The sequence below is a fragment of the Triturus cristatus genome, chromosome 7, assembly GCF_964204655.1.
Source record: "Triturus cristatus chromosome 7, aTriCri1.1, whole genome shotgun sequence".
Classification (NCBI taxonomy): Eukaryota; Metazoa; Chordata; class Amphibia; order Caudata; family Salamandridae; genus Triturus; species Triturus cristatus.
The window spans coordinates 169,799,549-169,824,921 of NC_140590.1; the positions used below are offsets into that span (position 1 = coordinate 169,799,549).

General features: G+C 42.8%; 1 protein-coding gene across 1 annotated transcript in view; it reads left to right on the top strand.

Annotated features, from left to right (window-relative positions):
- Positions 1-25,373, top strand: part of LOC146809140 (IgGFc-binding protein-like) — a 129,372-nt gene that overhangs the window by 67,231 nt on the left and 36,768 nt on the right. The window contains exons 10-12 of the mRNA XM_085614830.1: positions 4,618-4,759; positions 10,586-11,181; positions 22,461-23,031. Coding sequence (XP_085470956.1) covers positions 4,618-4,759; positions 10,586-11,181; positions 22,461-23,031 — 1,309 coding nt within the window. The remainder of the gene's footprint in view (positions 1-4,617; positions 4,760-10,585; positions 11,182-22,460; positions 23,032-25,373) is intronic.

The following is a 25,373-nucleotide window of genomic DNA, read 5'->3' on the forward strand; positions in this document are numbered from 1 at the left end:
GATGCATTTCTCAGCATAAAAGGTAGTTCGTTCCAGACTTTTGACGCACCTTAAACAAAACTCCTTCCTCCCCAGTTTGTCCTTTTTATGCAAGGAATTTTCACTAGCTTAGCTCCAGTAGATCTGAGCATTCTACATGGAGTATACCAGGAAAACTTGTTTTTGAGAAACTCGGGACCTATCCCGTTCAAGTCTCTGAACACTATACACGAGGCTTTGAACCTAGCTCTCAAGTGGGTAGGAAGCCAGTGCAGTCTCTTCAGATCTCCTTTAACTGACACAAATCTAGGAGTCCGGGTCAAAAGTCTGGCAGCGGCGTTTTAAATAACCTGCAGCCTATTTTGATGTTGTGACTGCATATTGAGATAAAGACTGTTACAATAGTCAAGACGAGATAATATGAGTGCAGTCACCACCGTGCTGAGACACCCCTCAGAAAGGTATGACCTGATTTTTCTGATCATTCTGAGTACCATAGAACATCCTGAGGTGACCCTGCTCACTTGGTCCCCCATGCTGAGTTTTTCATCAACCACCACTCCCAAGTTTTTGGCTTTCCTACAAGGTGTGGGCAGAGACCGAGTGAGTCAGGCCACCAATCGGGTGTCCACATCCGAGGATTATTTCCAAACCTCACCACTTCTGTCTTAGCTGAGTTCAGCTTAAGGCAATTAGCCGACATCCATCTGGAGATGGATACCATGCATTCTGAGAAACGAGCTCCTGTTTCCTTTTCAGCTCCCTCCCCCACAGACAGCACAATTTGCGTGTCGTCTGCGTAGGAGGTGAGTTGGAACCCAAATGATCTGATAATGCCAGCCAGGGGTTCCACATAGATATTAAAAAGTGTGGGGCTTAGAGAAGAGCCCTGCGGCACCCCGCATGGCAGGGAGAAGGGTTCCGAGGTATCGTCATTTAGTTCGACTATTTGTAGTCTATCCTTCAGAAAGGAAGCAAGCAGATTCCATGCTTGTCCTCTTATCCCGATCTCTGACAGCCGATTGAGCAGTACCTTGTGATGCACGGTATCAAAGGCCGCGGATAGGTCTAAAAGGATCAGCATAGCATTTCCTCCTTTGTCCATTACCTCTCTAATCTCCTCAGTCGATTTGAGAAGAGCCAGCTCGGTGCTATGATGAGTTCTAAAGCCATATTGAGAGTGATCCAAGGAATCGTTCAGCAAGAGAAAGTCACTGAGTTGTCTGTTAATGGCTTTTTCAAGCATTTTGGCTGGTAGGGGAAGTCTGGAGATAGGACGATAGTTAGTTGGATCTTTAGGGTCCAAAGATTGTTTTTTTAATAGGGGAAGCACTGAAGCCTTTTTCCAGGGGCTTGGAAAAATTGCGGTACGAAATACATTATTGAACAGAGGAGTTAAGACCCTGCAGGTTATATCTGCACACTGCTTAATAATCCATGTGGGACAAGGATCGCTAGGAGCACCTGATTTTATATTGTTCATAAGTTTCATTGTTTCTTCTGTGTTCAAAGGATGAAAATGAACCAAGGTGCTGACCGGGGGAGGGGGAATTTTAGTGGTAGAATCCAAGTAACTTTTATTGACCAGGTCTGACAAAGAGGAAAAGATAGTTTCCACTTTTGACTTAAAGAATACAGCGACAGTATTACAAAAGTCAGGCGCAACAGGAACGTTAGGCGTCCTTGGGTTTGATAGTTTGATGACTGTTTTAAAAAGCTCCTTAGAGTCAGATTTGGCTTTCGTAATTTGTAGTGAGAAATATTCTTTCTTAGCTACCAAGAGGGATTGTTTATAGCTCGCAATCGCTGATTTAAAGCCCATTTTATCAACCGTTGCGTAGTTTATTCGCCACGATCTTTCGGCCCGTTTACATAGTAGTTTTTTTTCCCTGAGCTCTTCTGAATACCAAGGAGCAGTGGGTAAAGCCCTTTTCAGTATCCATTTAGTATCCATATAGTGCTTTCTATCCCTCACATGGGTCTGAAATGGTGTGTGGACAGTTAGCAACTCCATGGGGCACTTAGACATTACAGGCAGTATAGACATTGTCATGCATCTTGGGTTAAGACTGTCATGCTGTTTATTACCAAGTTATCACACCATGTGTAAGTCATCCGACATGCAGTTTCACAGACAATACATTATGGAATATGCCACAAATATTCGTGCAATATATGTACCCAGGAGATGATACTACCTGTCGTGCAGGTGATTAAGCATGCTGTTGCCCTAGAGAATCACGCAAGCTGTGATGCAGGAAGGAGTCTATATGCAGTATGCGGTGATGTTTGCTGTGCAATAGCTTCAGAAGCAGTTATGCGCTCTGCTGTGCTGGTAATCACTCACGAGATTGGGCAAGTCGTTAAACAGTGCTTGATTGACACGCTCATCCCTGTGGTCAGGCCACAACCAATGTCAGAGCGTATTAAAAAAACTATTTTATTGCATTACAGTCAGAAGAGTGTAATAAACTGCACTGCTGTATCAGATTTATTTATGAGATGGGCGTGTTTGGGAATGGCCAGTCATCTGTAAAGTATAGGACTATTCTGGTTATGAAAAGCCAGTGAAGTGCTTCCAAGGCAGCGGAAATACCATCCCATATATTTAGGAGTAGAAGTTAAATCACTTCTGCCTTTTGAATCCTTTGGATCCGGAGTATAACTGAAAGTTAGACTTAATGGTACAGACCATCTTCATAATCAATAGGTGATATGACGAGGGAGGTAGTCTTCTAGGTTTTGCATGGCAATCCCAGATGTGCAAAGACATGCTGTACCAGTTGCATAGTGGGAAAGGAACTTTTTTCTGCTTGGTTTACTTGCGTGGCCAAGGAGAGGTTCTGCTGTATGTTAATTTCCATGTTTCGCACCTCTGTTGAGATACTTGCTATTATCCAAGTTCCTGGGGCCAGATTGCCAGAGGATCATAGCTCTTGCAGTCCCCATATTTGAGCATCTCTGTTTTGGATGCACTGAGTTTGGATGGTTTCTTAACATCCATGGGTCAGAGGCTCGTACGCTGTCGTTCAGTCCTGCATTATCAAGATTGCTTGGATTTTCAAGTTTCCGGATGATCAAAGTGTCATCTGCATAGTTGTAGCAAGTGAAGTTTAAGGTTTCATCAGTACAGGGAGCGGCCCAAGGTACGCATTGAAGAGGAGAGAACAAATGTCAAATCCCTGAGTTATACCTATCCTAATGGTCTAAAAAACGGCAAATGAATGAAGGTCTTCAGATGATGTTTGACCCGTTAATAAGGCAGGAACTAATGCAGTCTAGTATGTTTCCATTGGTGCCATTTTCTTTTAGTTTCTCTTTGAGGGACAAAGACAATAGATGGATCTAGAAGAAAGAGTGCTTTCACTGCATTCGTAGATACTGTTATTTTTAGATAATTCCAGATGGAACTCAGGGTTGATTCTGTACCTTTCATTGGCTATTGGTTTGATAGATTTCATTTTCTTCAAGGAATTTGGAGTTGGTACAGAAGGTTGCTCTTTCTGTCAGTTTGTAAGGGGAAGGACTAATATGTTTATTGCTGGTTTTGCAGCTATGGTAAAGGTTTGTGGTGGGTATCGCCATTGGACTTCACTAGGTCTAGGAATTCAAAAGGAAGAGTTGCTTGAGGGATGCAAGTGCAGGATGGTATTTTTGGTGTGATACTTTTTTTCCTGGTTTTATATCTTTTGTGTGATATCTTGCTGGCAAAATAGAGTTCCAATAATCTGCTATAACTTATCAAAAGTCTTATGACTGAGGAGTTATTGCACAGGTATACTCGGGTTTTCAGAATTCTGTGTGACTTTTGTGGAGCACTTTACTAAGACACTTGGCAGAAGAGATCCTTTTCAGTAGTGAGATTTGTTCCTTTCTTGAGGATAGACTTGTAGACCCGGTTGAGTCTTTGAATATTATCTGAGAGTTTTTTTTAATTTGTTTCACTGGGGATCAACTTATCAAATGCAATTATTAAGACAATTACTCAATTGCTTGACGTTTGTAATTTGTTCTGGAATCAAGAGCACATTGAAGTAAAAAGCAAGGACTCGATTTTGGGTTTGATCTTTTGTTGATATGTGGTAGGCAACAGCTATCTGGTTGCAATAGGTTTTGAAGGGATGCTTTTGATGAAAAAGAAGAGATGGATTTGTTTGGTTTGACGTGATGATTCCAGGGTGTACGAAGATTATATCGAAAGGTGTGTCCCGCTGTGATATTGCCCTGTGAACAAGCAGAACGAGGTTATGAATGTCTACATTTATTGTGATTGTTCTTGACTATAGAGACAAAAGGTGCTCAATCAGATGTCCATGTCACAAATAATGTAAGGGTAATGAGTTTAGTGGAAATGTCGGATATGGCATCTAGGAGTTTATTTATTATTACTCCATTTTTGAAAAGGTGGTCTGCATATTAGAAGGATTGTGCCAGAGAGAGTAGAGGTAGCTGTACATGTTTCCAGTAAGGATTTACAGCCTGCTTGGTGAAATTCTTCAGTTTTGGAGGTTGAAACTAAATAAAGCATCAGGCGCCATTTCAGTTTGGAGATGATCAGGCGTCTGATTAGCATGGTAACTGTATAAACTGCGTTAGGTCCTTTTTCTGTCTGTGTCTCAATGCCTTCTTTTTCCACAGGTGGGTCAAGAATACCTGCTAGAGGGATGTCAAGAGAAGTGCACTTGCTCCTCCTCCACTGGAGTTTTTTGTGTGCCCTACAACTGCTCCGTTGCTGACAAGTGTGAAGTGCGAGATGGAGCACGTGGGTGTTTCAATGCAGGTACAACTACTTTGGCATTCTTCAATATGTTCTAAGCAATGTTCTGTAACATGTAGTTAGGAGTCCTTTTTACTTATTCATTAGTGGAAGGTGGGGTTGTGCAGACTTACGCTGGGCATGAGCAGAGACCACCACATCCAAGATCCCATACTCGCTGGGGTTAGAATACTGGGTAAAGAATGTAGCGGAATGCCACACCCTCTCTCCAGTACATGTTGCACATGGCTGAATGGTGTGCATGCAATGATTTTAACCTCATAATATTAATACCAATAAATAATAATATCTAAAAATTCCTAACATAACATACTCAAACCAATAAACAATACTAGATGCAATGTCATCACTTTGATAGTGTCAAGGGTAATGTGATAAGCAATCTCATCTGTAAAAATATTTATCTCATTTGTAAACAAGGATGAGGTCATGAACTTTGCATTTGGTGAAAGAGTTATGGTTTAAATTGAATTTACGGATTGCAAATCCAATCATAATTTGTGAATTTCTTAATCTTAATTTCCAGCTATAACTTTACTTTAACAGTGTTTCTAAGTGATTCGTGTGAGTGTGCTATATATATATATATATATATATATATATATATATATATATATATCCTACTGACGATCGCCAGTAGGTAGTTATAGTTAGGACCTAGTTTCCATAGGGAAAGTGTTTTTTGACTTGCCTGTATCTTTGGTGCTGGTTGACAAATTGTCTTGAAATGTTCCCCAAAAAGTGCCCTAGTGATTTTCGTTGTGAATGGAAAGTTTCGGGTTGATCTGTCAAGCAGGGGCCAAGGAAAAGGGAGGGTCAAAAACACATGTTTCCAATGTTCATTCTCAGAGGATTTTTAGTCATGACTACAGTGTGAGAAGTTGGCCTGGTATATGCTGACCACTAATTAAAGTGGGCACCTTGTACCAGCCCAAACAACCCTTATTGATGATTAGGTTAAAGACAACCTTTATTGAAAGCTATCCTAGTGGTAGCTATTGAGAGCAGCCTTCAGGCTAAGTCTCGAAGTAATGTAAAGCAGCTTGTTTTACCAGATCAGAACCTCCTGAATGACCCAATGAAAGGAGAACCACACAAGACATATATAAAATAAATGTATTTATTACTAAACACTCTATACTAACCACTTTATGAGATTAGAGAACAAAGCACACAATATTAAATCACTAGAACAACAGCATGTAGCACAATACACAGCAGGCTCCAGCGGCAGACTGAACCAAATACTATGAAAGTGGTATAACAACCACGACTTGACTAGACACAGTGCCTAGAGCATGGAGAATCGCTGGGACCCAAAAGAACCACCCAGAGTAGTGATACCGGGGACCCACGGAGGACGAGTGCAGTGTGTAAACACAGGCGCGAGCTCCGTACAATCCTATGAGAAAGCCACGGTTGGAATTCTAAAAATTAAGGACACTTCGGTGAGGACTTTAAGCAAACCCTTTGGAACATAGAAGGTTCAAAGGCAAGCACCCTTGAGAGTACCGAGATACCTGTGTTACCTATCGCAGAGGAGCAGGATGCAAAGGGGTCAAGTGATGTCGGGAACCTTCGTCATTTTCAATGGCGTGATGCGGAGAAGTGCTGCTGCCGGGAAGATGAAAAGTGTCCACTGGGATCCAAGCCTGGATCCGAGGTGAGAAGAACCTGAAAGCAGAGGGGACAGAGTCTGGGTCACTTCACAGTGACCAGGGGCACGATAGAAGGATGCCCACCGATGTCGGGTGCTTCAGGTGAGAAGAGGTGAAGCTTGACTCTGCAGTCACGTCTGGAGCAACCAGTAAAACCCACGGAAAGTCAAAGTTACTTTCACAGGGACCCACAGGCCAATGGACAACGGATTGTGAAGGGACCTCGAGCTGAATCACAAAATACCAGCCCACAGAACATTTGTGGAGTGTAAGCCGGAAATCATCAGTGGAATTACAGCTCGGGTCAGGAATACAAGTAGCCCAAAGCACAGTCTTAGGGATTGCCAAAAAGCATATGCTACTGCAAATGTACGCAGTAAACAGGGGTTTGGGTTGCACGGTCCCCACAAGGGATACGGGCCCCAGAATTGCTGAGAGCGCAGATAAACCTCAGAGACCTCAGGAACCCACCTCTTGTGTTGCAGAAATCTTCGGAGTCTTCCAGAGCTTGGGAGATGCAAACCGGTCAGATGTGTTTTAGGTGCCTGCCTTGCAGGGGAGTAACTCCTTTACTCTCAGGGAGATTCGTCAGTCATCCAGCGTCGTGCAGATCATCAAACTACTTGGTTTCTGTAGCAGAGTTTAGTCCAGGTAAAATCTAAAGTCCTGTAGTCAGGGGTTCCTACTTTATACCCAAGGAAGGGGTGGGACAAACTCTGGGGACCCACTTATGGGAGGGTCAGGACAGAGGGGTGGCTACACCCATGTCCTTTGTCCAGTTTGTGCCAGAGCAGGAACATATGTCTCCTGCAACCGGTTGGAGCTGGATTATGCACAGGGACACCAAATGTGCCCCAAGTGCAGACTTCAAAGCATTCTCAGAGTGCACCCACCCAGCCCCAATACACTAAAGCCTGTCTGGGAGGTGGTCACACCTCCATGTGACAGTAAACCTATTGTCAAGCCTTCCCCTGCTCGAGCTTGGCTCAGCAGCAGGAGGGCAGACTTGTGTCTGTGGCTGGCAGCATCCATTTTGTGATGCCCAAGTCCAGAAAGCTGGTACTGTGTAGCCCGGTGTGTCACATATGTCCCTCTAGAAGGGTGAAATCATACCTCCCCCGCCAGGAACATATGGCTCAACCTGCGGTCCTGGTGAAGAGCAGAAAGAGGCAGAATAAAGGTCAGAACAAGCAGAAAGATGCAGAATAAACATCGGAAACATGCAGAAAGAGGCAAAATAAAGGTTAGAGATGAGATTGCTGAGACCTCTTTGGAGGCCCCACCCTCTTTCTCAACCACTCTGCACAGGGGCCTCCTGGCGTACCACTATTTGGAAGACGAACTCCCATTGGCTGCTGGGCGTTGTTGGGAGCCATGAGCCCCTATCCTTGCAATAACTTATTTCCTCACAGGCGGATTGCTGAGGCTCTGCCCTCTTTCTCAATCACTCTGCACATGGGCTTCTGGCGTACTACTGGCTGGGGAATTAACTCCCCTTAGATGCTGATGGTCGTTGGGGGCCAAGAACCCCTATTGTTGAAATTGCTGAGATAGCATCGGAGGGCCCCATTTTCTCAACCACTCTTCACAGGGACCTCATGGTGTACTACTGGTTGGAGAATGAACTCCCCTTGGCTACTGAGGGTTGTTGGGGGCCAAGAAACCTTATTAATACGATAACTAAGTCCACTACAGCCAGATTGCTTAGATGTCGTCGGAGACCCCGCCCCCTTTCTTAACCACTCTGCACAGGGGCTTCCCGGCGTACAACTCGTTGGGGGACAAACTCCCCCTTGGCTGCTGAGGATTGTTGGGGGACAAGAACCCTGAATGTTGCTGCAAGTAAGTCTCCCACTGACGGATTGCTAAAATGTCGTTGGATGGCCCGTCCCCTTTCTCAATCACTCTGCACAGGGGCCCCATGGATGCTGAGGTTCATGGGAGGCCAACAACCCCTCTTGTTGTGACAAGTAAGTCCCGCACAGCCTGACTGCTGACAGTGCTGAGACCTCATGGAAGGCCCCACCTCATTTCACTACACCTTTGCAAAGGGGCCTCGTCGCGCAATACTGGTTGAGGGATTAATCCCGCTTGGCTGCTGAAGGTGACCTGGCTGCTGACGAGCCGTGTCAAGCTTAATCACACCCGTGCGTGCGAGAAATAATGTGAACAGTGAACCAATAAAAAAAAAATCAGTTCAGCTGCGGAGTTTATCAGTAACTCCGTAATCTCCACGGAAGATTAGGTTGCCAAATTCTGCAAACTTTATGAGCAGAGCACAATTTTACAACCAGGACTGTAACTTACACCCCTGCAATGCACTGCTCATGACCTCCCATATTACATCACTCATGACATGGTCAATGACATCACTGATGACATCATACACAAAAGCGCTCACACACCAAGGCACACCCTATTCAACCTCTCATACACCCACTCACATACCCACACAACCACTCACATACCCATTCCCAGACCCATACAAGTACTCACACATCCACTCACTCATCCATAAAGCCGCTCAGAAACCCACTCACTCACGCATAGAAGGCACTTGTATAACCACACACCTATGAAGTTACTTATATAAATAGTCACCCATATATCCACTCACACATCCAATCACTCACCCATACAGCCTCTCAACACAGCCACTCACTCACCCATACCAGTACTCCCACACAACCACTTACATACCCATTCCCAAAAAGAGCCAGGTCCAAGCACTTTACCATTAATTAGAAGGGGTCATGTGCACAGTCCCAGATCCAACATAAAAATTAGTTAATCAGCAGAAGGCAAAGGTTGTGGTGTGGCCCTGCAAATTTACAACACATACATACTGTATGAGGTGGCTTTCATTGCAACAAATGCTCTCAAAAATGTCCCTTCAATTAGCCCACATTGGAGAAAATCATAAACTTAGGAGACAACAACAGTGTTTCACATAAGGTGCAGTGAGAATGATCATTCTTAAGTGACTTCAAGGCAACCAAATAGCCAGAAAATTAAAGTACTCCCACTTTGAAATAAATGCTCTGATGACACAAAGCAAGTAAAGCAAATCAGCATAACCCTCCAAAAAAAGAGCTTCCTCTGTTTCTTCCATCCAAGCATCTATCTAGTCATACTTCCCCCCTTCCATCCATTATTTCACCTTTACATTCTTATATGCATTGATTTTTTCATCCATCATTGAATCTTTCTCCATTCCGTCAATCCATCCACACTGCCATCCATCCATTCTGCCATCCATCTGGCCACTGTGCCTTCCATCCTTTCACTCATACATCCATTCTGTCACTTCATCTCTCCACCTCTTTATTCTGCCAACCTCTCACCTGCCCATTCACCTATTTATCCATCCATTTACTTTACCATCCTTTCACCTGTCAATCCTTTTACTCTGCCATCCTTTCATCAGTCCATCCACTGATCCATTAACCCATCCATCAATTCATCCATCCATCCATTTACACAGGAATCTTTTCACCGCCTCAACCACCTATCTATCCATCCACCCACCCACCCATCCTTCCATTTACTCTGCCATCCTTTCACCTGTCCATTCACCTATTTATTCAACCCTTTAATTTACCATCCGTTCACGTGTCCATCCACCTTTCCATCCCATTACTCTGCCATCCTTTCACCTGTCCATCCACTGATCTATTAACCCATCCATCCATTTTCTCTGCCATCTTTTCACAGCTCCAACCACCTATCTATCCGTCCACCCATCCATCCATTTACTCTGCCATCCTTTCACCTGTCCACCAACCTATCCATTCAGTATTCCTTCCCTCTTTCTCTTTTCTCTTTTCCCATCTTTCTTTCATGCTTGCTCTTGTTTGCTCCTTCACTGACACTGTATCCCTTCATAGTGTTAACTAGGAGTTTTTTTTACTGCCGAACTGCAGATAGAAGAGGCTGATAGAGAGCCTCACCCCCGCCGTAGCTGCCAAGGCGGGGGATTCACGATGATGAACCGGACTCAAGGTATAGCATTCCATCATTTTACTCACTCGTTCTATTGTGTTGAGAGAGTGACGTAGCACGCATCTATGAGCTGAGCACACAGCTTTAGAATCCTAACAAAACAAATGTATGTGTTTATTGTTATTAAATGGTTCTCAGATGAATGCATGCTGTTTTTAATCTTTTTCAGCAAAGGTATGCCCCCAAAATGCCCACTATGAGCAGTGCGGGAGTGGTTGTCCGGTGACCTGCTCTGGACTCCCCTCCCATGCCAGCTGCGACGCCCCATGTACTGAAGGTTGTTTCTGTGACAGGGGATTCCTCTTGAACGGCGACACGTGTGTGCCCATTTCAGATTGTGGCTGCATGCACAACGACACATACTACCCAGCGGGGCGGAATTTCTACCTGGGTGATGCCTGTGAGTTACGTTGCAGTTGCAACAAAAATGGAGCACTGGATTGTCAGGCAAATTTCTGCAGCGCTAATGAGCTCTGCAAAGTAGCCAATGGCGTCCGCGGTTGCTACCCTGCGGAAGTGGCCCAGTGTGTTGCTACCGGAGACCCCCACTTTCGGTCATTTGACGGCTGGACATTCGAATTCCAGGGTACGTGCACGTACGTATTGGCGCAACTCCAGAGCAAACTCCCACTGGTTCCAAACTTCTCGGTGACGGTGAAGAATGAAAGATACGGAACGAGCAGCGCGTCAGTGGCCAAGACGGTGACGGTAACTGTGGACAGGTACAACATAACTCTGGACAGAGGGATACGCTGGAAAGTGAAGGTGAGATTAAGAACCTTGTATCAATACTCATGTCTTATCCTCAAGATCTAGTACTGGCCTATATTGTCCTTAACTTGTATTCAAGATTAAAAAACTTCCCTTTTGGGTTTATTAAAAAAACTCCTATGATAAAATCATACACAATGTACACTGAACCAAAGATAAGAATTCTAAAGATTATAGCACCACGAAGGTAGGGTATATTGTTATTTTATTAAAAATACCTATATCTCAAATTGTTTACAGTATTGTATCCAAAACTGTTTTGTACATTGCAATAAACATCTGTATGAACAGCATTCGTATAAAAACACAACCGTTATAATTACTCACAATAATTCATATTAACAGTTCTTATCAATGATTGCATATAATCAGATCAAACATAAATGAGACATTGAAAATGAGAATAGAAACTGAATAAAAATGAAAATAAAGTATGAAATTAAAGATAAAAATAACATTGTGTCCTTAGCTTGGCCACAGATAAAAAAAAAATCGTATCTTGATAAAAACTGAAACATTAAAGCTTTGCTTTGATTGGGGGTAGTCCGTAGCACATATGGATGATGTGGAATATGGTCCAGTTATATGCAATTCAAGGCGTTATCGTGACAAAATGACCACGAGGCTGAAGGCTGAGTAATTTACTTTTTTTTTTACCAGACCCCATAAATGCTTTATTGGACAAGGGAATCATACTTGGTATTATTGTTTTGCATATTACATGCTTGTTTTGAAGCAATTTCAAGAAAAAATTGCATTTGGGCAACGGGAAAAAGTTTTTACATGCAACTAATAATTTGTCCTGTCTGACTTTCGATGTTTTGTGGTGCTGTCTGTAGAAGAAAGCTGCGGCATTCAATGTTCAACTAACATCATCATTAGAATGTTCAGTATTTTATTTCCATGAAAGTGATGCTGAAGAAAGGAATAAAAGGCTATGGTAAAGCTTTTCATGAATTTGCAAAGTTTTAAATTTTCCCACATTTTTGTGAAAATTGGGACAACATATGGTGACAGTTTGCAAGTCGAAATTCTGCGAAAAGGAAACTTGTAGAAAACTGTATACATGTCCCATAATGTATGGGTTGGACTAAAATGAAGATTATCTCGCTATTCAGTAAAAAAATTAAATTCTTAATGCGTAGAAGAAATCTGCAATTACAAATGCAAACTTAAACGTAATTCGTGGACTTCATGAATTTCCAAAATAAAGAACTTTGCAAGTCTTTGTTGGTTAAAAAAATACAAAAAACTTTGCACACCTTTAATGTAAATCCACTCTGTTGCATTCAGACTAAATAGACGGAGTGAAGTCCTTCAACCAGAGTTTAAGCTACGGTGAAGTCCATAGTTCATGGTAATGATGCCATAGCTATCATTATGTTCAATTATGTTCATTATGTTCAATCTTTCATAGGTATGACCTCATCCCTGTGAAAAGGGATCTTTTTTCAACGTGTACTACTATAGATGGAGTTCTTGGTCCAGGTGTATCCATCCGCATATCCAGCCACCAGTGTACAGATGACACCAATCTGGATCCGCGGTTGTTCTCCCTCACTTTCAAAACCCTTAATCAACTAAATCAGAGGTCCCTCTGATCTTCTCTCCCACCTCTGCTCCATCTGTAACCTCATTCCTCAGTTTCACGGCCACTAACTCCTGGTCTCACCCTAACTCTTTCCTTCTAAGTTAATCCTCTGGGCATTAGTCTTGGTTGCTCCCTGAATTTCAACCTGCACATAAAGCAAACTGCTTCATCCGATCCGCTCTCAATCCTTCAGTGAGTTAAGCCTTTGCTACCCAGTACTGACTACATTGCTCAAGCTCATGTTTGTCATCCAGACTAGATGGAGGTAGCAGCATTATTTTCGAACTCCATGCAAAACTCTCCCTTAAAAGCTGCCAGAATTGCGGCACTCACAATTTGATCTCATCACTCCTATGCTCTTCTTACGTCACTACCTGCCACTGCCCTGCACACGTATGTGGTATTTATAGAATGTGAACAAAACCTAAATGCAGTGGGATTCACTTCATGGTCACAAGCAAAGATACAGTAAACGTGGTAGGAGCAGTAGAGGGTTTGTGGATTGTTACTGCATCATGATGTAGTGTTCTTTAAAAAGGTGACTCTTCAAAGCTCTCCTAAATTGAAGCAGGATTGGGGCAGTCCTGATGGACAAGGGGGTATCCTTCCAGATGAGGAGTGTATAGATGAAGAAGGTCTGCTACCTTGAGCTTGCCAGCCAGGTAGGTAGATGTACCTGTTTTAAAGATGGTGCAGTCTGGAAAAGGCAGTTGGTGAAGTTCCATCGCCATTGTGGGGCTGTGGTTATATTTTCTCATGGGGCCAATGAGGCATGCTACAGTAAGTAGGAAGTATTAAAGCCGGGCAGTATGGAAACTTGGAAACAGACAAGTAAGCCATTTCCACCAATCAGATACAAGAGTATGAAGGCTTAAACAGGTGTTCTAAAGTTGCTTTCAGAGAAGAATGCTTTAATTTTCTTAGGGAGATGGAAGTGGTACCAGTCCAGGTCTCTTGGTGATGTTCTTTGAAGGTGAAATCGGTGTCCATGTTGAATGTGAGAGACTAAGAAGTGGGTGAAACTTGAGGTTCAGACTCATCAATGTTCATGTTGTTGAACCAGGCTTGGACTAGCTATTTCTTGTTATCCTGAGTGAATAGTAGGAACTCTGTTTCGGTGGGATTAAGCTTAAGGCAGCTGCTTAGTATTCAGGTCACACTTAGGTGCAGAATGTGTTCAAGGCATTGGATGTGAGTCTGTAGAAGAGACTTTCAAACATAGATGTGTGTCATAATTGTATTGGTGAACTTTACTATTATGTTGTCAGTCTCTGGTCAGGGAAAATACCTGGAGTCATTATGTCCACAATCTCTGACACCTACTTCAGCCAACATCTCTCATCCCGAATTCAACATAATAGCAGACTGATGTGAGAGGAAAGAGATAGTGTGGAAAGCGGCAGAGAGGTCCAGAATAACAAATGTTGATGATTTGTCCACATCAACAGAAAGTTAGAGATTATCTGGAGAGTATGTTAATACCGACTTCGTTCTTTGGCCAGAACAAAACTCAGGCCTGAGAAAAATCCTAAAAAGAATGACCATCCCCAAAAATGCCATCTGATTGTTAACACTACCTTCCACAATCTTGATAGGGAGAGGGATGAGTAAAATATGGCATTGGTCAGTGACCCAGGATAGAAGCTGAAAACAGGAGGAGCAATGAAAAGTTTCTGAAATATTTATACAGTAGACTATGACCTTTTACCAACTACGTGAGTTTTCCCTTTATAACTGTATTTGCTTGGATTATTAGCACATGACTTGGATCAAGAACAATTTCGACACCCTGCCTGCTGCAAGAGTACTTTCTGGTACTTATGGGAGCATTAGTACACTAGTTCCTCCCTCTGTCTTGAACTTTCCTTTTCCAGTACTTTGTTTCAGATCTTGAGGTGGTGCTATCCTGGCCTGGGCCACATGGAAACTTGCACCTGCTTTTACTGGGAAATCTATCCGCTCTAGAAAGTTGCCTAGAACACCAGGATGTAGAGATGGTACTAGAAACCAGAGGGAATTGCTGCCCAGAGAAATCATGAATTAACCCTGAAGAATTGCATCTGTATTGTAGTTAAAACTATGTATTATCTTTTGAAAACCATCAAATCTACATTATCTTCTTATCAACTGAACATCATTCCAGCCATGCCATGCCAGCAGTAAAACCTGCATGAAGGCAGACTCTAAGGGACCCTGTTTGCCCAGCAGTGCCCGCGACCTCAAAGCTTTCTAATTGAAAGTACATTGAATTAAATGAAAGCCTCAACACATATTTTTGGCGTACTGGAGCTGCAGCTTGTCCACTGCACTTTTGAGCTATCTGTCGGCAGAAAAGAGAGTATGATAGTCATAAACTCATGGCAAACCCATTGTAGCTGGAATGCATAACAAATCCTTGCTAGTCAAAAGATACATCTTTTCATATTAGTAGTAAAACGTGTCGCCAGCTGTTAGAAAAGGGATTCCTGGTTGGCTGAGTTATGAACCCAGGCCAGGCAGGAACCACCACTTTAGTCAGGGTAAGCTGGAACACACTGAAAAATAGCCTGCGCTCCCCCTCTGGTAGTTTGGCACAGAGCAGTAGGGCTTATCGAAAGAGGCAGTGTGTAAAGTCTTTGTGCAACACACACATACACCCTAACACAATGAATACACCACAAACGGACTCCACAAAGGTAAGAAAAATATATTATTATATTCTGACCAAAATATGACTAAAACAACAAAAATCCAATTTATAGCAGTTGAAGTGTTGGATTTCAAAAGAATGAATGCAGTCAAGTGCGTAGAAGCATGTAGCACTAAAATGGTCAGTTCAGGTTGTGCTGGCCCAAGGCAAAGACAAAGTTCGGGCTGACCATGATAGAGCCACTGCTGGCTACAGAAGCCTCGCAGGCCCAGGTAAACAAAGTACATTTCCTGGTAGCAAACAGCAAGATGTGTTGATGTTGAAGCATGCAAGTGCAGGATACATCGATCTTCTCCATGCGGTGAAGGTGATACGTCAGTTCCGAAGGCAGGCACTGGAGTGGAAAGACGTCGAGCAATGCACCAGATTCTGCCACGCAGTTGAGGGGGTGCATCAATCTCCTCAAGCTGCAGCAGTAGCGATACACACTTTAATGCATCGATCTCAGGAGGAAAATCGCTGGTTCTGAGGTGATGCACTGATTTTACTCCCGTAACTGGGTCGATGCACCGGTTCTGCTACACGCAGACAGGAAATGCGTCAAAATCCTCGTGGCCAGTATCTGGGCCACTTCCAGTGGGACAGGCACAGGAGCAGAGGTAGAGACATTGATATCCCTGTTTATGTAGCAACAGGAGGCAAGTCAACAAGTCCTTGGAGATCACTTGGCATGAAGAGAGAGTCCACATCTCCTTTAGCAGAGTCAGGGACTAGCAGGCAGCAGGGCAACAAACAGAAGAGCAAGCCTTCCAGATCAGGAGTCCAGTTGGGTCCTTTAGGCAACCCAGCAGTTATTCTGGAAGGGTTCAGTTTCAAGTCCAGTAGTGTCTGGTTTTAGAGGATCAGAGACCCAGTACTTATACCCAAAAGTGCCTTTCATGTGCGGGTGACTTCAAAAGAACTCTCTGAAGTGCACAGGTGTCCCTTTCAATCCAGTCCTGTCTGCCAGGCTATCTGTGGGGGTTATCAGTTTTTTTGTGGGGATAGGACACTACCTATTCAAGTAAAGTGTTAGCCCCTTCCCTCTGTCCTGCCCAGGCAAGGCCATCAGAAATCAGATGTATGTAGATGGGTACTCAGATACATCGATCCTTCCTGTGTTGTGGCTATCTAGAGGGAATGCGCAAAGTGTAGCTGTCACCCACCCCTGAGGTGTATTGTAGAAAGACTGTCAGGGACAATGAGCAGTTAAGAAACAGAGGACATGATGTTAGACTTGTCATCCTTAGAGTGGTCTTTTCCCAGACTTTTTGCTTTTAACCTCCTGTTTTTGCTGATTCTGCTTGTTAACCTTAGGACTCTGAGCAGTTTACCACTGATGACCAGTGCTACAGTGCACGTTCTCCTCCCCTAAACATGGTGACATTGGTGTATACCCAATTGGCATATTTCATTTACTTGTAAGACCCTTGTAAAGTGGTATACCATATACCCAGGGCCTGTACTTCAAATGCTACTAGTGGGCTGCAGCACTAATTGGTCCACCCAGAGGTGTAGCTTTTCAAACTTGTCTCAGGCCTGCCGCTTCAGTACCGGTGTGTGCAGTATACTGCTACTTTGACCTGGCATTTAAAACTACTTGCCAAGCCTTAAACTCCCTTTTTTTTGTTTTGTTTTTTACGGAGTTTTATATAGAGCGTACTTGACCCGGTATCGGGTATCAGAGCGCTTTACATAGCACCAGTTGCGTTACATGAGGACACAGTTATCATTTTTTGTTAGGCACGGGGAGATTAAGTGATTTGCCCACAATCACAGGATGTTCAGCGTCATTGCCGAGACTCGAACCCGGTTCCCCAGATTCGAGTTCGACCGACCTAGCCGTTAGGCCAACTCTTCTCCCCTAATATAAGTCACCCCCAAGTCACAAATAAGTCACCCCTAAGATAGGCCTTAAGTAAACCCTAAGAGCAAGGTGCCATGTAGGTAAAAGTTAGGACATGTACTTTTATGTTTGGCATGTCCTAGTAGTGACAAACATCCTATTTTGTTTTTCACAACTGTGAGACCTACTTCTCTCATAGGTAAGCATTAGGAATTCCTTAATACACTTTTACGTGGTAATTTCTGATCAGAGAGGAGTAGCTGTGTCATCTTTCATATGTATGGAATGTTATTGATAATGATGGTTTTTGTGCAGGAAGGTGTCCCTTCCTGCACATACACAATCATTCTTGCAATGCACCCACCCTTGCACCATGGTGCAAGGGTGCCTGCGTTGACGCTCGGCAGCTTATTTTAGTACCGGCATACGGGTGAGCACAGGGATGCACCGCATTCTTGTTAATATGGTGCATCTCTGTGTTTTGAAAATGAGCCAGTTAAGTGCATCAAAATTGCTTGCAGCACCGCACAGCACCATTTTCATGTAAATATGCCCCAGTATCTGCAAAGAGCGTTCCAGTCCAGTGATGCAGCAAGGGGTCAAGGGCCCAAGTGCTACCAAGAAAAAAGGATCGCCCAGCAGTGCAGTGGGCAGCAAATCATACTAATAAGTTGGTGCCACACGAGCCACGCCACTGTTGATATCATTATGCTATGTTCCAGACAGACAGTGTTCAAAAAGGTCAGTGGGCTGGGGAAGAGTCAACTGCTTTGATAGACATGGTGCCTATGCATAATTGCAATGCACTCTCAGGGCCGACACCACAGGCTCGCAGATGCAATACCGTCTTTAACAACATCACACAGTACACGGTTGCAAGGTGAGGATCCATGATGTGCATTTGCTATTTAGGTTCATATCAACCTCTCTTCTTTCATTATGGGTTACTTCTACTTTCTGTAATCATATGTGAGTTCATTTCAATGTTCTGGAAACTATTCATGCACGTATTTAATGATCGGAATATTTAAAGTGACAGTGATCACCGGAGTGACAGTTAGGCAAAAAAAGTGATGCCTAACTTTCCCTTGTGGTTCAATTAGAATGTAATCTCTGATGTTTTTCACTTGAAATAGCAAGCTTGAAATATTATGGTTAATAAATAACTGTTCTCTTAAATGACTGATAAAGTAGGTACTAATTGCTTCACTCAGTCAATCTAATTGTATCAGTGTCTGAAACATGAAAGGATTGGATCTCCTCTCAAGAAGAATATGAAATTTTGATCAGCAAGTTGGACACAGTTAGTGGTGCAAGCCAGTAACACAATACGCTATCTTTCGAGCAGTCTTAGATAATGAATTACACACACTTCGTTCAGGCCTAACCATTACCACTTGTCAGCTGAAAGATGGCAGTACTATGCTGACCCATCAGAATCTATGAGTCAGGGGATAGCGGCTCAAGTCTTGTGCAGCCCCCACCCCTGTATACAGCAGCACGGTACCAGCCTTACCGCAGAGAACAAGATGTAATGTGATTTATATATTATAGCGACTGTCACTAGTAGTAGTATCAAAACACACAAGGCCCCTACGTCTACATAGAAAGATAAAGAAATAGAGTTCTGAAGTGTTCCTTTTACAGGACGATTGCCCTCACCCACCCGTAGGTGGCATGCGTCATCACAGATAACCCTCCTAGCATTGCAAACCTAGTCGCAATGCGGACAACAACCCCATCTGTGAGAGGGAGGAGTTCAGGGATGTTTTCAGTTTTTCAGAAAGGGGTCCCCTAAAACCAATAGTTAAGCAGGTTGTGGTGAGGAAGAGAAAGAAAGGTAGGTGTAAGTGAGATAAAACTAAATCTAGGGTAAGCCAAAAGAGTTTTATCGGAGCGTGCATAGGTTAGAGCTAAAACAGGAGATAAGCTAGGAGGGAATTAAACCTATCATAGATAAGTGGACATCAATATGTGTCTGCCTGATACCCTCCATTTAGGTGTAGCAGCTTTCATCAGGACCAAAGTGAAAAAAATAAAAGTGGGTTGAAATGCGTACGTCGCTACATTTCATTCACCAAAAAAGTGAGATAGTGAATCGTCACTGTGACAGGTCTCAACTGGTAGTGATGTAAACCAGTAAAGAAATAAGATGTCAAAAGACAGACATCAATTAAGTTATTACGGCACTCGAACAATGAATAAGACAAATTTCCAAGGGAACAGTTTTATTTAAAGGATGTAGTGGACAACAAATCAAGGATATCAGATGGTTTATCCAAAATCTCATTAGGCTAATAATGTAGAGAGTGCATCTGTTTATTGCTTACCCGTAATGTCAGGTAATCAATACCACCTCAACCTCGACGCAAACTTGAGGGTGCATCCATATCCTATAAGTTAAGGAACATGTGAGCAATCAGTTGTAAATTTAACCTGTATGTATAACAAGGTGCACACAGCTGACTCCCAAAAATTATTAGCCAGCTGGCAAATTCTACCAGACGTGTAGTTTAGGCTGCTCTTGACAAAATACAGTCACACACCCGCACTGCCCCACCCTGAAGACCACCCATCGATGCACCACTGCTGTGCTCTAATCTTTTGTTCACTACAAACAAGCCAGGTGGGCATCTAAAGTTCAGTTTGGCCTGCCGTGCCTTCTAGTGCCACCCAGTTGCTCCTTGGATTGCTGCCATTGCCAGGCTCATGCAGCACATTGGACATGGGTACAGTACTGCAGTGCTGTGCACACTGAGGCGAGGTCTGACAGTGAAAGTGCTGTCTTTAGGTGGGCCCAGGCAACAAGCATCAGCATGCAAAAGCCAAAATGAATCATTTATGCACTGCTTCAGCTGGATTCAGTTCAGTGCATGCTCAGTGCATGCAAGTTGGTAAAACAGTAAGCTCTGAACTTTTAATTACTCCAATGTTGAATAAAATTCTTCCCGAGACCTGAATTTTCCAGTACCCAGCCTGCTTCACCCCCAGCTCACCCATCAGCCCACCCCAAACAATAATTAACCAATGGGAATGGCATGCCCCTTTGAAAGGCAGGTGTGCACACTACTGACATCCCTAACCTGATGCAGTCATCATGCCTGGACCTTGGTGGGCCATCCTCTGGAGACATACCAGGCAGGCAGACATGCATCCAGACCAAAGTAGGACAGGTAGGTACATTTATTTTTAATAATTACTGAGCCCATCCCATAGGGGAGTAAAATTAAATAGCCGCAGCCCTGTTAAATAAGAGCTGGTGCTATGCACCGGAAACCACCAGCGCACATTAAGCACTGGAGGAGAGAAAACTAAAGCTAGAGCGTGCCAAGATAGAGAAGGACAAGGAACAGACCACTGTCCTTGCTAAGCTTGAGAAGGAGCAAGCTTTAGAAGAGAAGAAGCTGGCCACGGAGGACAAGAACATGGACCATGAGCTTAACCTCAGACAGCTGGATATTAGAGCCCTGCAGGTGGGGTCCAGCAACAACAATGGTGGCAGCATACCTACACATTGCCTGTTTAGATTCTTACAGCCTTGTGGAGCTTTCCCCAGATAAACACTACAGCCTTGCCCCTATAGAGGATCCTGAACTACAAAAAACAGATTAAGTCTGAAAGTAAGAATCTTGACTGGGTAAAGGCACCAGAAGTATCTGGCCAGCTAGAAAACTTCCATGGGCATGAAATTAGAATTGTTCTGCTCTGAGCTTTTCCTGCCAAAGCAGCTTCACCAGGACCTCATCCAACGGCTGTCCAACCTTGTGAAAATCGTCTTGCTTAAAGCCAGCTGCCTTGTCCCACTTACAGATGTTGACTTCCATTTCAGAGACCTAAGGTAAATCTTTCAACCAGGTCGAACCTGGTTGGCGTGTCTAACACGCGCACCATCACAGTTGACCAGAAAACACTACTAAGTCCCATACTCAGCGACCAGGTGACCCGCATTGTTGCTTAATGCCTATTAGCACTATTTGTATCTAAATCCTTTTAAATGTATGTCTACTATATTTTTGTTGTTTTGGTATCATTTTGTATATTCAATTTTTGTCGATTTTTATAAATTGGAGAGTTGTGTTTTTGACCAATTAACAGTTTTCGCATTTCTAAATAATTTACACAATTTCTCGAAGGTAAGCCTGTCTGCTATGTGCCATAGCTACCAGGGTAGAGCCTAGCTTTTAATTACTGAAACCTTTAACTGGACCTAATTAGATAGTGACTTTGTTACTTGTGGTGGACTACAATCCACCCAAATTAATCATTCACTTTCTCACAGCATATAAAATAAAATGCCTGCTCTTGGTTCCTGTTTTATGATCAAAATATAATGGTGTTTTTAAAGGGTACAGAAATCTACAAGCTAATATGTATTCAGCTGGATATATGCATATGCAGTGTGTTTATACAGCACAACATTCTACAGATGCTGCTGTACCAATATTACATCTGAATTTTAAAAAAGGTTATCCACCTCACCAACATATCCAGCGATTAAAAAAGCCACAATTATGAAACTCTCTGCTGCACTGCAACAGGCTTATGCAATTCGCTGATTAGATTCTGCTGCACTATGAAGAATGTGAAGACCAATGGATGAGGCAAATGAGGTTTATATGGGTCAGCATAAAGTCAATTTCCATAAGTGGGTTCTAAATGGAGTCATGTATTGCCAGCAGGAGGTCCATGTTGTCACCAAACAGGGACACCATAAGGTTCATGCAGACCGAAGAGACCTCAGAGTTGAGTTATTTGTGTGAAAAATATTCTAGGATAATGCAATTAAAATTCTTTAAAGATGAACTTAAATTTCGGTTAAAGATGGACTTGAATTCCTAAGGATGTCCACAGCTTAGGTGAGGTAAAACAACATTTCCTGCCATGACACACTCCTTTTAGATGATCATAAAGACAACATTAGGAATAATTTTCATTCTGTAGTCATGATTGTAGAGAGTGAGATGAGGACCCAATGTCCAATGTGTCTTAGTCTACCATGCAAAAATGCAACCAATGGATGCAATAGACAGAATAATGCGCAAATTGTGAATACATCATAACTTGACTTCAAATCGTACCTCCCGCAAAAGTGCACAGAACTGAGTTACAGTAGTATTGTTAAGCCCAATTATCCACCTCAGAAGTAAAACTGCATTTCTGTCTTTCAGGTCAATGATCTCTTCTATGCACTACCACTGAAACTGTCACCAAGGGACATCCAAATCAACCAAGAAGGAAACAACATTGTTATTTGGACTAACTTTGGCCTGAAAGTTCTCTATGATGCAATGTATTACATTCGGGTGGAGGTTCCAAGTACCTTGAAAGGACAGATGCGTGGCCTCTGTGGGAATTTTAACGGTGACCGAAATGATGACTTCCAAATGCCCAATGGAGTGCGAGCCAGTCTTGTGGATGATTTTGGAGCAGCTTGGCAAGTAGATTTGAATGAAGCTAACTGCGTTCGGGGCTGTGGCAATAACTGTCCCACCTGTAGTGCTGCAAACACCCAGCTGTACAGCAGCAGCTTGTCATGTGGAATGATCAAAGATCCATCTGGACCATTTAGATTGTGCCATGCTCAGGTCAACCCCACTGATTACATGAACTTCTGCGTCTATGATCTTTGCTCTGTGACAGACCAGACAGATCTTCTCTGTAAGAACCTTCAAGCATATGCAGCAGCATGCCAGGCTTCGGGTTCAAAGGTCCTGCCCTGGAGGTCTGCAACTTTCTGTCGTAAGTAGTGGCAAATAAATCAATCATGGGTCAGATAGTATTGCATGATTGCCTGATATGTAAATGAGTACACTTATTCCTAAATATGGTACCGATGAATTCCATGAATTGCCAGGAAATATTTAGCTGCATGTTTCTGAACAGTAGGACCACTTCAGTCGAAAGGAAAACGTAAGATGCTGACATATTCTGTATGTTGAACATGCCATAGTCAATGGAGATCCATTGTGTAGAGGAATTAGGGAATTGGTGTTCCTCTACTATTCTGAGCTGAGCAGCAACATAGAACAAGTAAAAGTTAAATAATGTGTGACCTTCCAGAGCTTTGGGCAGATCAGGAATCATCATAAATAATCCCACTTGTTAACATATTAAAAAATAATCTAGAACCAAATGGGGATTGTTGTAAAATGGAGCAAAGAACAAGATGGTATTTTAATTTTGATGGAAATTATTTTGCCAATCTAAGGATCTTATTTAGACCCTGAGTGCCTGCACTCTGGTGCCCTGGTGGACTGCAGCCTGCAAAATGTAGAGGTCACTTCATGACTGGCAATCTCCTCTGTGTCTTCTGAAGATCGCCTGTCATGACGGCTCCACAGAGGAACATAGATAAATGTCTGATATTCATGGGGCCATAATACCAAGGTATCCACTGCCGAAGTCAGTTGACACTTTTGCCGGTAGGAAGTTGACAGTTTGCTCAACTCTAAATTGAGAATGTAAACTGAGAGCTTGGTTGACAGGGTACTCCACACATTTGCAGTGGAGAACCATGTTCGTCAGACTACAAATTAGGCCCTCTGATCATTTAATCTATTAGTGCCGTTTTTGACTTGTGCAAGGAGGGGAAGGATATTTTGGGCAAGACTATCGATAAATTTGAAGGAATAAGTCCCTCAACTCACCCTCCAATTTGGAGGAAAAGTAAGGCATTCACATTGTTTTTCTTGTCATGGCCATAGGCAGTACCACCGAAGTGTGACAATTGACCTTGGACCCTGAAAGGGAGCAATAGGTGTCAAACCCTCTGATAACTGCGCATAGGAATGGATCCAGAGATGGCAGGCAGAGGAGGAATTCATCCTAACATTTTACCACCTTATTTATGAAGCTCCTAATTGTACTCACGTTGTTATACATAGATCTTGTTAATGACCAATAATGGTTTAGATCGACTATCCATTCTTATTTTATTTTGATTTTTATATAGCACTGCTTTACTCTTTACAGTAAATTATGACACAACAATTACATTGACAGGAAAGCCCGAAGATAAGGAAGAGGGATTAGAGGAGGGACTCTGGGAGAAAGTTGGATAATTATTAGATAGCTGGGATGTATAGAAACATATTCCCATTTAAATGTTAGAGTGGGGTGCAATAAAAAGTGAAAGGGCAAACAAGAATGCTTAAATAAGAGTATTTCCGTTTAGTTATTCAATTTTATAAGATCCTCTAGATGCTTAAGGTCTTCCATCAGTGAGTTTCATTGCTTAGGCATTGCAAATGGACATACTTGTCACTTGGGCTTCAGTTTTATGGATTCCAGTCTTAGGATGTTTATGCTCAAAATATTTTCTTTCTACTTGAGATCTTTAAACAAGTGGTGATGTAAGACAGCTGCAGACAGCTGCAGACAATGTACTGCTTTGGAAATGATAAGGTAATCTGAAACTGATTGTCACTTCTGTCCGAAGCTGGTGGAGATCTTTCAGCACTGAGGTCATGTGATCAAACCTTATCTTGTCAAATACAAGTCTTGCTACTAAATGTAGCGAAGTTGGGAAAGTAGCTTATAAAAATATAGGGCATCTTTTATTCTAGCAGAATTTTCAGAGTCCGTTTGCTGAGATCACCAATGGTAGATCTTTCACGCGAAGTCTTTGAGCTTTACAAATGGGTTTATTGTATTTTTTTGCATTTTGTTTTATTGGTAACAGTTGTACAATGAAGGTGGATTGAGCAGACCTTTCAAAGCAATAAAATCCACAATAGAGTGCTATATCAATTAAAACAAAACAAAAACTAAAAAAAATTAAAAAAGGAAACACAATTACATTTTGCATAATGCTAGACATAATATTTAAGGTAGAAAATACTCTGATATGGAATTGGACCATCAGATATTTACAGCGCTGCATGTGTAAAAGGAGAAATCAGATGTCTGTAGAATTGGTTTTTGGGTGTGAAACGTTCAGAAACTCTTTACCTAGCGATACACACACCCACCCTCCATTACCAAAGGATGTCAAAAGAGGGCATAGCCCCCAGGCCAGAATGGTCACGGTCACATCCAGTTCAAGCCAGATATGGGCCCCAGGTGTTTTTATGGTTGCTGAG